Source organism: Macaca nemestrina, chromosome 9 (assembly GCF_043159975.1).
Source record: "Macaca nemestrina isolate mMacNem1 chromosome 9, mMacNem.hap1, whole genome shotgun sequence".
NCBI classification, from domain to species: domain Eukaryota; kingdom Metazoa; phylum Chordata; class Mammalia; order Primates; family Cercopithecidae; genus Macaca; species Macaca nemestrina.
Genome location: NC_092133.1, coordinates 135,936,997 through 135,953,524, shown reverse-complemented (window position 1 = coordinate 135,953,524; position 16,528 = coordinate 135,936,997). Strand labels below are relative to the sequence as shown.

Here is a 16,528-nt window from a genome sequence, read left to right as displayed (position 1 = left end):
TTTTGATGCTGCAATTGAAGCTTTCTTATAAAATCTTAAGTAAATAAGAAAGTGTAAATTAAACTAATAAAAATAAGAAACTTGTTGGCTCTAAAAAAAACTATTTTAAAACGTTTGTATTTTTGAGTATTCCTAAAACCAACACTTGAAGTGGTTTAGTTTTACAATTCATTTCTGTTCCTTTAAATAACATAAAGGAATGAATACAAGTTTTTGCAGTATTAAGTAATATAAAGGAATGAATATAAATTTTTGTGTTAGGGACCTGAAAAACAAAAGTGAAAATAAACAATAAAAACAAAATAACAAAAACAGAATAAACCCCCAACTTGTGGCATCCTACTTTAAATCAAGCTTAATGTTAATTTTTTTTTTACTCAAACACAACCGTCATTAATTTTTTGATACCCTTATGAGTTATTTGAGCTCTAAATTCAAAATAAACCAATATATTTTCTAAAGTAGTTGTGTGAAACCATCCCATTTTTTCCTAGCCAAGCCTCACATTCTTCCTTCATTCAAAGGCCCATCATGTAGCCATTTTGCCAGTTCTAATCTGATAGAATTGCACATTAGTAAAATAATACAATATGTGTTACTATACAGAAAAGTCCAAATTTTCAAGTTATTCTAACTACAAAACAGGCCTTACATCCAGAAGACTTGAAACTGTCTTACTAGTAGTCCTGGGTATCCCCTGTATTCCCTTTCTAGGGAATGCTTAGAGTACAGCAGTTTCCCTCTGGTCTCCCAGCATCTCCCTAAGGCCTTCCCTGAGGGACACACGTTGGTAGAACTGAGCTAGATCCAGATTAGTCCCCAGAGTTAGAAGAGCAGGGTGCACCATGACATACTCTAAAGACCCTTTATCCTGCTTAAGCCAGACCTTTGTCGTTCTGCTTTGGCATCATTGGGATTTATGAACCTCTGTGGAGTAGGAGGAGGTTCTTTGAAATTTGGAAATGTAATACTAATAAATGAATGTCCATTCACTTTCAGAATACCCTAAAGCTGTCTTCTTTCTAATTTTCTCATGTTTATCTGTTGGCAGTTGAGCAGATCTGAAGTCCGTCTTGTCATTCTGATAATGGAGGCGAGGGAGGGAGGGAGGGAGGGAAAAGTTTAGATGAGTTGAATGTGGTAGGTCTAGGACAGGGGTCAGCAAACCTTTTTTTGTAAAGAGCTGAATGGTAAATATTCTAGGCTTTCTTTGTTGCATGTATAACTGGAACACAGTAGAGCCCAAAGGGAGTACATGGTTATTTCTAGTTGCTAAGAAAAGGCATTACAGAAGAGGTAATACTTGATGGGAGCCTTGGAAGTTGCCCACATGTTAGGAAGGAAAAGACATTTCAGGCACGGGAAATCGCATGTGCAGAGGTACAGGAGTGTGACCACGTATTTGGGGATTGCAGATAAGTCAGCGTGGCTGGAATGGGTAGAGCACGCAGGAGCTCACTGTGAATGATGAGGTTACTTCCCTAGCTTGTTTGAGGGAGCACCTTGTCAGTCATACTGGAGAAATTGGATTTTTATATTTTATTTTTTCCTCCGATTTCACAGATGGAGAGGATTTTTGTATTTTAGAATAGTGATATTCAAACATGTTTTAGCCTCACAACAAAAGCTTTTGTGGAAGCTCTGCATGTAAAATAAATAACCCGAGGCATAACTCTTCCGTGTAATAAAGAACAGCCGTCTCTATTGCGCAGTAGCCTCAGAAGGGGTTCTACAGACCCTCAATTTCCAAGGGATGCCTTTTACAAACTGCTTCTGAAGGAAGCAGTGAAAGGTTTTTAAGATGAGGAACCAGACGCTCAGATTTGCGTGTTCAGAAGATCACCGTAGGAGGACGTGAGAGATGGTTCTGAGAAAGCTGCACTGGAGGCAGAGACTAGGTAGAAGGTCCTTGCAGCCCTACAGAGAAGAGGTGCTGAACACTGAAATTAACCAGACAGAAGCAGGGGGAAAGCACGTGAAAGCAAACAGTAGAAAACTTGTGCTGTCGATTCAGATCTGGCGGAGAAGACGGGAGAGAATCTAGAATGACGCCATTTTCCTGACTTGGGACCTGGTGGATGATGCCATCATTATCGTGAATCGGTAGCATAATTGATAAGGTTGTGATTTTTTTTATGATTTACTAAGTGCTTTCCCATGAATCACCTCACGTGTTCTCTATCTGTGCACCCTTCATGCTTTTGCAGCGTGGCTTCTGCTGTTGGCCTCATCCTCATTGGCCTCTTAAGCATTTGGCTGTGTTCACTTGGCCTCTGCTTTAAAACTCTTGCTGCCTTGATCTCTTTGACATCTGACCCTCCATGTATTTCTTTAATCCTTCTTCCTCTTCTTTCTATGTGTAGGTATTCCTCAAAATACCTGAACCTGTTTCCTCTTGTTTCTTCCTTGTTCATTTCAACCATCACAGTGACTTTAGTTATCTCAACAACGTTCTTCCTCTCACGCACTCTGCCCTGTTTTCTGATCATCTGTATTATATTTCAGCTGCCGAGTAGCCATTGCAGACTAAATGTTTATCAAACTCTGTGTCTAGGGATTGAGCTAATAATCATTGTCCTTTTCTATTTCCTTATTTCCTGTTTCTGTTCATCACTACATTTATCACTCACCAAGGCTCAAAGCTTTTTCTTTCCCCCCTCCCTTTTTTTTTTCTTTAAAAATAGGGTCTTGCTCTGTCGCCCAGGCTGGAGTGCAGTGGCGCAATCACAGCTCATTGCAGCCTCAACCTCCTGGGCTCAGGTGACCCTCGCACCTCAGTCTCCTAGGTAGCTGGGACTACAGGCGTGCACCACAATGCCCAGCTAATTTTTGTATTTTTTGGTAAAGACGGGGTCTCACTTTGTTGCCCAGGCTGGTTTCAAACTCCTGTGCTCAGATAATCCTCCTGCCTTGGCCTCCCAAGATGTTGGCATTACAGGCATGAGCCACCATGCTCGACCAGGCTCAAAGCTTTGAAATTGTGTTTGAGTCCTTGCTCAATTCATATACCCAAATCATTTATCAGATTCTATCCATTCTATCCTCAGAATATCCTTCACCTCTGCTGCTTCCTGATCATTTCCACTATTCTAGCTCTGACCCTTACTTCCTGTCACATCACTTCAGAAACCCATGATATTGCTCTCCTTCAGTACCCGTTATCTCCCACCCCCATCCATCATGCATGGTCCTGCCGGTGTGACTTTTCCCAACACATACCCCATGCGTTTTTCTCTGTTGTCTAAAAGCCTTCTAGGTCCAAACTACCAGTAGAATAAAGATTATATTTCTTTTTCTGGAATTCAGCAGTCCTAGAATCTGGATGCAACTTTACTAAACCTGCTTCCTACTGCTCCCCACCTTGCACTCTACTTTCCAGACAAATCATTTTCTGTTTCTCATACACTCCCTGTGTTTCACCTTCATCTCTTTGTCATCTGACCCTTTGTCCTGGACTTCACCACTTCCAGTCTCCAAGTATCCCAAACACTGCATAATTAGTCAAACCTCACCCGCATGCTTGACCTCACTGAGATCTGTCTCTCCTTTGACCTGCTGTAGCACTTTATTTGTCTGTGGCACTAACCACTTTCTGTGGGCTAGGCACATCCTTTATTGCTGCACTAAACTGTGAGCTCTTTTAGTTATGATTTATTTCTGATTTATTTCAGTGGCTCTTTTAGACTTCATCATTGTGCATTATATACTTAGTTAATAAGCGTTGGGAGAAATAATCTGATCTTGGAACAACTCAGCCAAGTAGACAGGGCAAGTAACATCGGCTCCTTTTTGAAAGATGAGGAAACAGGCTCAGAGAGGTTAAGAGAGTCCCTAAGGCTGGTTGCTCTCTAGTGCCAGAACTCTAGCCGAAAAACCATTTGTCAAGTGCCTAAACCAAGTGTATTTCATTGCACCATACTCCCTCTCCAAGTGGCTCACATCAAGCAAGCAAAACAGAAGACATAAGTAGTATATGAATTTGTTATAAAAGTCCTAAAAATACCTGTCATTCCTGATAATAATAATCCATACTAAGTCCTATAATAATCCATCTCTTGATTTTTTAGATGGGCGTGTGGTTGTGCACATGTGCTTCTATGTGCATGAGAGGGAGATAGAGAAAGAAGGTGTTTACTGGTTAGGAAAAGAATTAATTCAGGAAACAACAGAAGGCCAACTGGAAACACTGAGCAATTTCCGGATCCTGAAGTTAGGGCCAGACCATATGAAAGGGCAATGATCTATGTGTACATTCGCTGTTATTGACTACTGCTCTTTTAAGAATGATGACACACATGTTTGGAAGATCCTTGAAAACTAACTTACTTTTTAAACACTGTCAATTTCCTTTTTTTTTTTTTTTTTTTTTTAAGAAATCATGTTGGAACACTGCATGTTCTCACTCATAAGTAGGAGTTGAACATTGAGAACACATGGACACAGGGAGGGGAACATCACACACCCGGGCCTGTTGGGGGGTCGAGGGCTAGGGGAGGGATAGCGTTAGGAGAAATACCTAATGTAAATGACAAGTTGATGGGCTCAGCAAATTAACAGGGCACATGTAGACCTATGTAACAAACCTGCACGTTGTGCCCGTGTACCCTAGAACTTTAATGATAAAAAAGAAAGAAAAAAGAAATCATGTTTGAAGCATTGTTTTTATTTCTTAGATTTTGTTACATTCCAATAATATTTCTTTTTTTCTTCCTTTTTCTTCCTTTATCAGAAGAAGAAGAAGAGCAGGTGCCCACTGATGGAGGCACATCAGCAGAAGCCATGCAAGTTCCCTTGGAAGAAGATGATGAATTGGAGGAGGAAGAAATTATTAATGATGAGAATTTCTTGGGTAAGAGACCACTGGATAGTCCTGAAGCTGAAGAACTGCCAGCCATGAAGCGGCCTCGGCTATTAAGCACTAAAGGGGACACGCTAGATGTTGTGTTATTGGAAGCTCGAGAGCCACTCAGCTCAATAAATACTCAAAAGATCCCACCAATGCTTTCTCCAGTCCACGTACAGGACAGTACAGACTTGGCACCTCCCTCACCTGAGCCTCCAATGTTGGCTCCAGTTGCAAAATCCCAAATGCCAACTGCAAAACCATTAGAAACAAAGTCATTTACACCTAAAACAAAGACGAAAACTAGCTCTCCAGGACAGAAGACTAAATCACCTAAAACCACCCAGTCACCAGCAATGGTCGGAAGTCCTATTCGATCACCAAAAACTGTATCCAAAGAAAAGAAATCACCTGGACGTTCTAAGAGCCCCAAGAGTCCCAAGAGCCCCAAGGTCATGACTCATATTCCCCAAACACCTGTGAGGCCTGAAACACCAAACAGGACGCCTTCAGCTACCGTCAGTGAAAAAATCAGTAAAGAGACTATCCAGGTAAAACAAATACAGACCCCCCCTGATGCAGGGAAACTGAACAATGAGAATCAGCCGAAAAAGGCTCTGGTAGCAGATAAAACAATTGAGGCCTCTATCGATGCTGTGATTGCACGAGCCTGTGCTGAGCGAGAGCCAGATCCTTTCGAATTTTCTTCTGGATCAGAATCTGAAGGAGACATTTTTACCAGCCCTAAGAGAATTTCAGGCCCGGAGTGTACCACTCCCAAAGCTTCCACTTCCACGAACAATTTCACAAAGTCAGGATCCACTCCTCTGCCTCTTTCCGGTGGAACTTCAAGTTCCGATAACTCATGGACAATGGATGCCTCCATTGATGAGGTTGTACGTAAAGCAAAACTGGGAACACCTTCGAATATGCCCCCCAACTTTCCTTATATTTCTTCTCCATCAGTGTCTCCTCCCACTCCCGAACCTCTCCACAAGGTGTATGAGGAGAAAACCAAGCTGCCTTCCTCTGTGGAGGTAAAGAAGAAGTTGAAAAAGGAACTCAAGACTAAAATGAAAAAGAAAGAAAAGCAGAGAGATAGGGAGAGGGAAAAAGACAAGAACAAGGACAAAAGTAAGGAGAAGGATAAAGTGAAAGATAAAGAGAAAGACAAGGAAGCTGGCAGGGAAACAAAGTATCCCTGGAAGGAATTTCTTAAAGAGGAAGAGGCAGATCCCTATAAATTTAAAATCAAAGAATTGGAAGATGTTGATCCCAAAGTGAAATTGAAAGATGGACTTGTGAGGAAGGAGAAAGAGAAGCATAAAGATAAGAAGAAAGATAGAGAGAAAGGCAAGAAAGATAAAGATAAGAGAGAGAAAGAAAAAGTGAAAGATAAAGGCAGAGAAGATAAGATGAAAGCCCCAGCACCCCCACTGGTGTTGCCCCCAAAAGAGTTGGCCCTGCCCTTGTTCAGCCCTGCCGCTGCCGCCAGGGTCCCAGCCATGCTGCCGTCTTTGTTACCAGTGCTTCCGGAAAAACTGTTTGAGGAGAAAGAGAAGCCGAAGGAGAAAGAAAAGAAAAAGGACAAAAAGGAGAAGAAGAAAAAGAAGGAGAAAGAGAAGGAGAAGAAGGAGAAGGAGAAGGAGAAGGAAAGAGAGAAAGAGAAGAGAGAGCGAGAGAAGAGAGAAAAAGAGAAGGAGAAACACAAGCATGAAAAAGTAAGCAGTTTCTCATTTTTGGCCCTATCTGAACAGAGTCCTAGTGAGAAACACAGGTAAACAAAGCCCAAATTGTATCTGTATTCTGGATGTAAATCACCCATCACTTAAGTGGAAATACATTTGTAATGAGGTTACAAAATTTAATTTTAATTCTAAAACCCATAAACCTGTAATCAAGCCCTCAATACACTAGCAGATGTTAAAAATTCATAGCTTAAGAGGCATCTAATCACAGACTATAAACTCTCTATTAGCTATAGTGATCTCTGGCAATTTAAAAAAAGCAAATCTGGGTTCTTAAATTGTGAATAATATTTATGTGAATTATCAAGTCTACTACATTATATTTTGTACCCAACTATTGAGAAAGGCAGCATCCATATTTCTAAAAGCATGCAAAACCACGGCACTATTTTAAGAGGACAGCAAGGCCCGTGGAAGGACCACTGCTTTGGTTTTCTTTTTGGTGAGCCATTTTGGCATGTGTTTAGGATTATGGCTGTCTACAGAACTTTCCGTAGCATCTTTTATTCCTTCCGTTTTCTGCTTTAATAAGATAAGGGCACATTTCTGAGTATCTAGGCTGGTCTGTCAGCCTGGTGAGTGGGCAGAAAGTAATCCCACATGGCAGAAATGTTTCACCATTTCAGTAAGTCAGACTTAATTTCATAGTGTACAGCCAGAGAAACTGATAGAAACCCCGCAGTTTTGTAGACACTGGGGCCTCAGTCCTCAGGCTGTGACCTCTGCTTACCCGCCTTTGCTTTTCAGTCCATGGTTCCTTGGATTACAGCAGCCGGCTGGGTTATTTGAAAATTTCTCATAAACTTTCTGAAAAAGTATCTATTCATGGTGCCACCCCTAGAGCTCCTAATGATCCTTTCCCTCTGAAAGTTATCCTCTTTGAGCTTGGCTACAAAATATCCAATAATTTTTTTCATATGAGGAAATTTGATGTATTTGACCAGCAGCAGATGTATTACCAATAAATTTGGAATATTTTTAACTTCAAACTTACCTAGAAAAATTAGTGTAGTTGACAGCAGTAATGGCAACTCCCATTTTTCTGCCTACCTTGATTCTTTCTTTGTTCTCTTTGGCTATTCTAAAATATAAAGAAGTGAAGTGGGAATTCTGATATCAATAACTGAACGTTGACAAGTTAACAAGACACAGAAATCCAACTCTTATTTCCATTTAAAAAATCATTTTATTATATTATTATGCGATTTCTATATAGTAGTTGTCAGGTTTTAAAGCAGATCCATACACCTTATTTTCTCCTCCTAACACATCTGTGACATGGGTCCAGCAGGTAGTATTAGCAATATTTATGGAAGAGAAACTGAGCCTGAGAGAGTGACTTGGCCAAGATCAGGATGACACAGCTAGCAAGAGCTGGGTGAGGTACACTGCAGACACTTCACATGGTGAGGTGTTTGTTGTTAGAGATGTTGCCTGACAGCAGTTAGTCATTTATCCCTCGTGTAACTAGTAACTTGGCAGCTGAGCCCTCAGTAAATCAAACAGGGGACTCTTGCTTTCACCACCATCTTCACTTTGGAAAGTCAATGGAGTTGTTTCAACAGCCGTTATGAATTTGAGTGAAGCCATCAGATTAGGTTTGTAACAGCAGTCCCATGCCTTTCTACAGCATCTACCTGACTTTAGGGAAGAAAAGTCCCTCAGACCACCTTGGTGGAAGGCAAAGGCTCAGTCCCTCGAAGCACAGAGTTCACCTGAGAGAAAGATACACGTTCTTGGATCAGTTTTGATGGGCTGTGGAGCAGGTACATGGCAAAAATAAAAATGTAGAAAATTCAGCTACCTTATAAGACCTTTATAAATAATAAATAGTAATGTCTATAGAGTTAGACCTGAGTTCAGATCCTGACCTTTGTGAAATGGTTATTTATATAAGGATTAAATGAGAACGTACAGGGCGTGCTTAGTACCATATCTGACGCATAAATGTCAGTAGATGGAGAGGGTGTTCCATTCTGAATCAGACGATAAAATGTAGGAACCTGGAGATTGCTGCTCCATTGGACCGTATCAGCTAGCCTGTGTTAATACAGGCAGGTCAGCTATTAGTAGGTTTTAAAAATTATTCTACTTCCTTGGCATTCTTTGGAATATTAGCCCTTGATACAAATAGGAAAGGATAAAGGTTAGGACAACCCATGGAAATGCCATTGACAAGGAATAGTAATTGGGATAGTGACATAAACGTTAAGACTTCCCTTTCTTCAACCCCATTTAAATCCCCCAAGCACCATGGCATATGAGTAAACAAAAACACACCTGAAATGCGGTTCCATATGGTCCAAGAATTTTCCAACAAATCTACAGAAGTAAGGCACCAAAGGTAAACTGAAGTGAGACATATCTAAGCTGCCCCAAGAAAATGTCTTCAGCCAAAAGAATGAAGGCCACAATCTCGTTTTCCCTTCTCATCATCCTGACCAAGAGCAATTCTCATGGACACTTGCCAGATCGGCAAGCAAGAGCATTTGTTTAAATTTTTTAATCTCCTCATTTATTTTACCTGTTTATAAACCCTTTACCAGCCTTATCTACATTTATCAATACCAAGAACCAATAAAGATGTGATTAATTAAACAGGGATTTGCCTGGTAGGTAGAAGGAGCTTTGGGCTTTGGAATCCAGCAGACCTGGAATAAGATCCAGGACAAGTTTTTTAGCTTCTTTAATCCTTAAGTATTTCATCTTTAGAGATAATGATAAGAACACTAAAAACAGCAAAACAGTCATAGTTAACAGTGAGTAATTACTATGTGTTAAACACCATGCTAAGCACTTTAATTCCTTACCGCAGCCCTCTAAGACAGATGCTGTAATTATTGTCACTTTAAGATGAGAAACTAAGGCTTAGAGAGATTAATAGACTTGCCCAAGATCACACATCTGTTAAGTGATTGAACAGGAGCCAAAATTTAAATCCAGGCTGTCAGATGCTATAATTTATGGTCCTAACTACCACACTTTTCTGTGTTATGTTAAAATGGGATAAGTGAAATCATGTGATTAGGAACTCACCATAAGAAGTTCAAATTGTTTTTCTATTGATGATGACAAATCCAGAGAGTGGTGAGTTATGCAAGCTTTTAGTTCCCCTTTGTGGGCAATCAGACACCTCGTCAGGGTTGGGAGTCTACACTGTCACTTATTTAAAATAGAACCACACTGACTTTTTATAAAACACATGTTAATGGCCAGGTGCAGTGGCTCATGCTCCCAGTACTTTAGGAGGCCAAGGCAGGAGGATTGCTTGAGGCCAGGAATTTGAGACTAGCCTAGGAAACATAGTGAGACTCTCTCTCCAAAAAAACCAACAACAACTGTTTTTTAAATTAACTAGGCATGGTGGTGCACATCTGGAGTCCCAGCTGCTTGGGAGACTGAGGTGGGAGGATAGTGCCACTGCCCTTCAGCTTGGGCAACAGAGTGAGATCCTGTCTTTAAAAAAAAAAAAAAAAAAAAAAAAGAAAAGACGGCCAGGTGTGGTGGCTCACGCCTGTAATCCCAGCACTTTGGGAGGCTGAGGTGGGCGGATAACGAGGTCAGGAGATCCAGACCATCCTGGCTAACATGGTGAAACCCCATCTCTACTAAAAATATAAAAAAATTAGCCAGGCATGGTGGCAGGCACCTGTAGTCCCAGCTACTCGGGAGGCTGAGGCAGGAGAGTGGCGTGAACATGGGAGACGGAGCTTGCAGTGAGCTGAGATCGCACCACTGCACTCCAACCTGGGCGACAGAGAGAGACTCTGTCTTAAAAAAAAAAAAGAAAAAAAAACATGTTAAGAGCAATTATGTTATCCAATTGCAGTCACAGCCATAATAGTTGTAGCAGTGATAAATTTAACAGTACATTTCAGAACAGTTTAAAATTGTTACTAATACTGTCACATTTGGGATTAAGTAAAATTTTTTAAAATGTTCTATTAAAATTTGTGTGTGTGTCATTGTATATATTGCACGGATCTTTGGGGTTTAGATGAGTATACAGGATTACTTTAAATTCCTCTTGTTCTTTTAAGTGATTTTTGGAAGGAGGATCATTTTGAAAAAAATAAATGCATTTTTAAATTTATGTTAGTGGAACTCAGTGGTTATACCTATATTCTTAAATAGAAGGTAAGCCAAAATCTATCTGTCAAATTGAGGAATCTGTTTTTACATTTGAATATGATCTGGAAAGGCACAGTAGAGTTTCACCCCAAAAATGCTGACATCACCCACCACCTGTAGATAAGTCAGTCCAGTGCTGGCAGAGGGAGCATGGCTTTGGCAGCCACACTGACTGGGGTGGAAATTCCAGCTCTGCCACTTACTCGTTATTCACCAACCTCTCAACCTCACAGACCCTCTGCTTCTTTCCTCCGTCTCCTTCCTCCCATTCAAAACTGGGAAGAGACAGCAGCATTCTAAAGTTTAACTTATCTCTGCTTAAAAACAGTAGATTCATACCTTCTCTAAGAATATTTTGGCTTCAAAGGCCTTCTTTCTGCCTTCTCTTAGAAAACACTAAATGAAGAGCAGTTTGTGTCGTTTAATTAAGATGAGTAGATGACTATAACAGTTCTGAATTTTCATACAAATATCCCATAGTGTTGATGATCAACCCATACATAATTGGGAGTTGTTGATAATGGAAAGCCCATAAATTCTAGAAAGGATTCTCAACATTTTTTATCCTGTTGATTGAGGAATTGTTTTATTTGAACTTTGGCTACTGAATAAACTAACTCGATAGTAAATGATAGCATCTGCCACCTCTTGAGTGCCTACAGATTCCAGGCCTAGCCAGAATTCAATGATTTAATTCTCCCAGCAGCTCTGAGGGTTTCGTATAGTGGTTCCTGTTTTACAGTTGAGAAAACTGCACAGAAAGGTCGAGTACCTTGCTGCAGCCAGTGGGGAGGGCCCAGGCCTCTCTGCCCGAGGCCTGTGTTCTTTACTGCCCAGAACGGCCTTCTCGGGCCACTTCCCTCAGTCTGCTTTGGTGACCTAAGTGACAGTTGCAAATGAGGGGCATACGAATGGTTTGATGCTTGACAGTAAGGGGACATCATTATTTTATAAAATGTTAGTTCCTGGAGATACCTTAGAGAGCGCCTGTTTAACTGCCATATTTTAAAGAGCAGGAAAGGGATCTTCTTACACTTTTATGACTTTAGCAATCAGAACAATTAAAAATTTTAATGTTTCTTTAATCTATCCCCAAATCCGGTAGGATTTGCCCCCAAAAATCTTTTATTAAATTTAAACAGTTTGTTCTTTAGAGAATGATAAATCATCTAATTGGTTTGTGCCTTTAATGAAAGGTTTTCATCCTTTTCCCCTTCTGTTTAAAGTAATATAGTCTCATTCCAAGTCTTTTCTAATCAGCTATTGTAATTAGTGAAACGAAGGGTTTTTTTGGTAAATAAAGAAACCCAATAAAGGGGAGGGAAATATTTCCTTCCTGTTTCTCATAACTGTATGTTCCAAGAGGAAACAAGAAGCTTAATGTTTCAATGAGTATATTTAAATTTGTAGTTTACCCAAAGCCAGCTCCCAGCCTTTCTGACTCTACACTCTGAGCACAGTCAGGAAAGCTCGTGTTCTCTCTCAGCTGTCTACGTGGGATAGCACTTGTTATACTTAACCACAACTGCACATTTTCTAACTCTCTGTTTAATATTTTAAATAGTTATCGGAGTTTACTTAAACTGTGTTTCTAAATGGAAATAATGTAAAGACCTTAATTGCTGAGAGATACAAGATGCTTACAGCCATAGTTCAGCATCCAAATGTTAGGTTATTCAATTGAGCTTTCATCAGTACTATTTACGAGTTTTTTTTCTAACATAACAGCATAGATGGGAATCTGAACTAGCGCTTGCTAAATGTGCTGCTACCCTAGCTAGTATACATATATGGTGGGTTTTCTTTTTTAATGAAAGGAGTTTAACATTAAAAAAATAAAAAATAAAAAACCTTGGACAGATTATATTGACAAAGCTGCCCATTACCTTTGCAGAAAGTCCCCGTCAAAAGATAAACTTTAAAGCTGGAATGCATGAAAGAGTTCCCAGATAGAATTTAAATTTGAACTGATTCTTTACAGATAAGCTTTTTAAAAATCCACCTCTTTGCTTCAAGTCATGATTTTAAAAATAAATTTCCCCCTTAAATCTCTTGAGCGATTTTCATTTTTTGCAAGGCTGCACTGCTGGTGTCCTGGAAAAATGGAGAGTTAGAGCTTTATCAGTTGGTGCCCTGAGGTATGTGGCAAAGAAGCTAAATCCTTGAAGATTAACAAAAAAAATGCAGCACATGGCAATAAGGGGCTTATATGACTACTAGTATTAGTTCAGGTGAAAGAAGTATTGCTTATACATAAAACTGGACAAATCCACTGACAATGTATTTTTAGTTAGCTACAAAGGAGTCTTATATTGCTGGACTTTACCTCTTTGGTGAATTGGGAAGCTTAGTAATCCACTGTAAATGCTCTTCTGCGTGCCCCAATTCTCAGCATTACTCCAAAGTGCTGTTCTTTTATTTTAACCCTTAAATGCTCCTTGTGGCCCCAGATTTTGGCTTGATGCCATTAAAAGATGGCATTAGTCATGCCATCTAAGTGAGTGAAGTCATCCTTTTGTATGTTGTTTTCTGGGAAGTGCACATGAGAAATTATTTTATGATTGTAGGAAATGCCTCTGTTTTTATATTGGTAAGCACACAAAGTTAATGGAAACAAAAATCCGGGAAGAAATTTTAATTTAGAAATTGTACTTTCTGTATGTGTATTATTAGCATCCTCATTAATCTTTTTCTGCAATCCCTTGAATTTTCTCAAGTTAAATCTAAATTAACTTGTCTTTAGGAATGAAATAAAAGTGTCTAAGTAGTTTTTAGATATATCCTGGTTTGCCTGGGACAATCCCAGTTATGTGGTATAATTAATAGCTCCCTCCTTTCCTGTCAGAGGCATCTGTGTTTAGATGATACAACCACTGTAATTACAGATGAAACTTTGAGCCCAGATAGCAGGTTGTGAATCATTCATTAATTCAACCAGTTGACTGAATACCTGTTGCCTTCAGGGCACATTTATGCCGTTTTAAATCTAACTTATAAGATGTGTTTCCACTTTTGTTTACTTGATTTTTACATATTATTTAGTTTTTTTTAATAGTGGGTAATAAACAGACCATGTCTTGATTCCTTTGTCCTTCCAAGCCATTTAAGACAGCGTTGAAAACCCAGCTAGTTTAGTTGAGTGAAGGCGGGGCCGAGGTTAACGTCAGTTTCCATATAAACTAGTTAGCCTCCCATAGAGAACAAAATTTACAGCTAACCCCAGCCATCTCACAGATGTGTGTCATTTATCATAAGAGAGATTGACAAATAAAGTGAGTAGCTCCATGTAAGCCATCAGCATTACCAGAAAAAGGACTCACAATATGTGTCAGAGAGTTAAGGAGCAGTATGGTGAACAGGGGATGAATTTGGTGTCAGGAGACCTGGATTTAGGCCATTTACCTACTAACTTTGTAACTCTGGGCAAAGCACTTCCCCTTTCTGAGCTCTTACATGGGAATAATAACACCATCCACACCTACCCTATAGAGTTGTGAAGACAGAGTTGGATAATGTAAATAGGACACAGTTCACCAAGTACTATACAAGTGTAAGTTATCATTATTGAGTGTTATGGTAATAGACATGGGCCAAACACACAGCTGAATGATAGTAGAGCGGAATTTTTTTAAAGGTAGGTCAAACAGCTTTATTTTCAAATAGAGCTTAAGGAAAGGTTACTGGAATGCGTACCTGCTAGTGTTGTCAGTTGAAGAATTAAGAAATATCACTTCTAATACCTCATCATTGATGACTAGGTAACCCTAAAATGTTTAGAGTTGAAGAATGTAAGAACTTCATATAATTTTTCATTCTCTGAATCAAAAAGACTGCATTCCATCTCAGGTTTGCTATTTGTGTGACCTTAGAACAGAAAAGGAAAACAAAATGGAAAAGAAAGGAAAAATGGTTTCTCCATATATGATCAGTTTCATTTCAGTAAAATGAAACCCACACTATCTACCCTCCATGTTTGTGTTTTAAAAACCTTAATGAGCACATCGGGAATATAACCAAGCACAATGCCTGGCAGATTATAGGTAGCTTATAAATATTTGTTTATTTTTGTTATGTTTGTTTGTTTTTCCACAGATAACACAGAAAGATGAGGAAGCGTTAAATAGTTCATAAGATAAAGATTGGACCATTTGTTTTCAGATTTGTTTAGATATAAAACTCTTCCTTTAAAAAATATATTGGAGACGGCCAGGCACGGTGGCTCACACCTGTTATCTCAGCACATTGGGAGGCCGAGGTGGGCAGATCACAAGGTCAGGAGTTCAAGGCCATTCTGGCCAGCATGGTGAAACTCTGTCTCTAATATCAATACAAAAAGTAGCCGGGCATGGTGGCATGCACCTGTAATCCCAGTTAAAGGGAGGCTGAGGCAAGAGAATCACGTAAACCCAGGAGGTGGAGGTTGTGGTGAGCCGAGATCGTACCACTGAACTCCAGCCTGGGTGACAGAGTGAGATTGTGTGTGTCTCTCTCTCTCTCTCTCTCTCACACACACACACACACACACACACACACACACACACACGAGACTTGAACACTTGTTATGCATGGGCCTTGCTCTACCTGCCACCCATCCCCCTCATGACCCTTGACCTTGAACCATTCTGTCTGCAGGACCAGGTAAATGAAGGAGACATCAGCCAAGAGTGAGGTTGGCTAGGGGGAAGGGGCGGTTTGTGGGGAAGTTGGTAAGTTAAGATTTCAGTGTGATGAGATGAAATACTTATATTTAGTTGAAAATGTTTAATAGGCAACTTCATATTTTGGCCTTAGTATCAATCAGTGCTAATCCAGACAGAAATTTTGAAGACATATTTTAAACTTACAGTTGAAACTGTGGGCAGGGATGAGATCACTAAAGAAACTGTAGCATGACAAAAGGAGAGGGACCAAGTAAAATCAGGTGAAAGAAGAGGAGTTCGTAAAGGAGAAGGAAGGAGCATGAGAAGACCTGTAATGGGAAAACATGCTGGGACATGAGGATGAGGACGTTGGCAAGGGTTGAGGACTAAAGAAGAAGTGAGAAAACAGACAATGAAGTGAAGATGGACATTTGTGAGAAATTGTTATAAGGAACTGTCCAAAGCTAGAGGTTGGGAGCTAGAGGTTGAAGAGAAGTTAAGAAAATGTTTAAGTTGGAGTGGAGCACATTTAAAAGTGAGATAAAGGCCAGGTGCAGTGGCTTATGCCTGTAATCTCAGCCCTTTGGGAGGCCGAGGCGAGACCATCCTAGTCAACATGGTGAAACCCCGTCTCTATTTAAAATACAAAAATTAGCCGGGCGTGGTGGCACACGCCTGTAATCCCAGTTACTTGGAAGACTGAGGCAGGAGAATCGCTTGAACCCGGTAGTTGGAGGTTGCAGTGAGCCAAGATCGCCACTACACTCCAGCCTGGTGACAGAACGAGACTCCGTCTCAAAAAAATAAAAGTAAAAACAGTGAGATGAAAATAATTTGTGGAACAGAGAGACTGAAGATCTGTAAATAAGCAGATGATAGAGAAAACTTCTTTAGTGTAATTGTGGGCACAGAGAAGTTTGCAGGGAACTGAAGGAGCTCTCCTTCAATACTGGTGGCCTCACCAGTATTTCCTGTGGAGCTGGATGTGTAGAAGGGGAAAGGAGGTCATGGGAAGAGTCTTGAAAGTGGAAAAGACTGAAATCATCGCTTCATATTCATGCTTTACACTTATCTTAAGACTTACTAGTGTCAGATCCTGAGACAGGCACTAGAAAATAGCAGTAAGCAAAACACGCATGGTCTCTGCCCTTAGCTGGGTTAGCTGA

At 40.1% G+C, this 16,528-nt stretch overlaps 1 protein-coding gene across 3 annotated transcripts in view; it reads left to right on the top strand.

The window, feature by feature from the left end:
- Positions 1–16,528, top strand: part of LOC105494346 (TATA-box binding protein associated factor 3) — a 202,283-nt gene that overhangs the window by 144,272 nt on the left and 41,483 nt on the right. For 2 of the 3 annotated variants that reach the window (XM_011762673.2, XM_011762675.3), the window contains one exon: positions 4,730–6,564. In XM_011762673.2, coding sequence (XP_011760975.2) covers positions 4,730–6,564 — 1,835 coding nt within the window. Of the gene's footprint in view, positions 1–4,729; positions 6,565–8,221; positions 8,358–16,528 lie in introns of all 3 variants that reach the window. The other variant, XR_011608308.1, reaches the window with a different exon arrangement.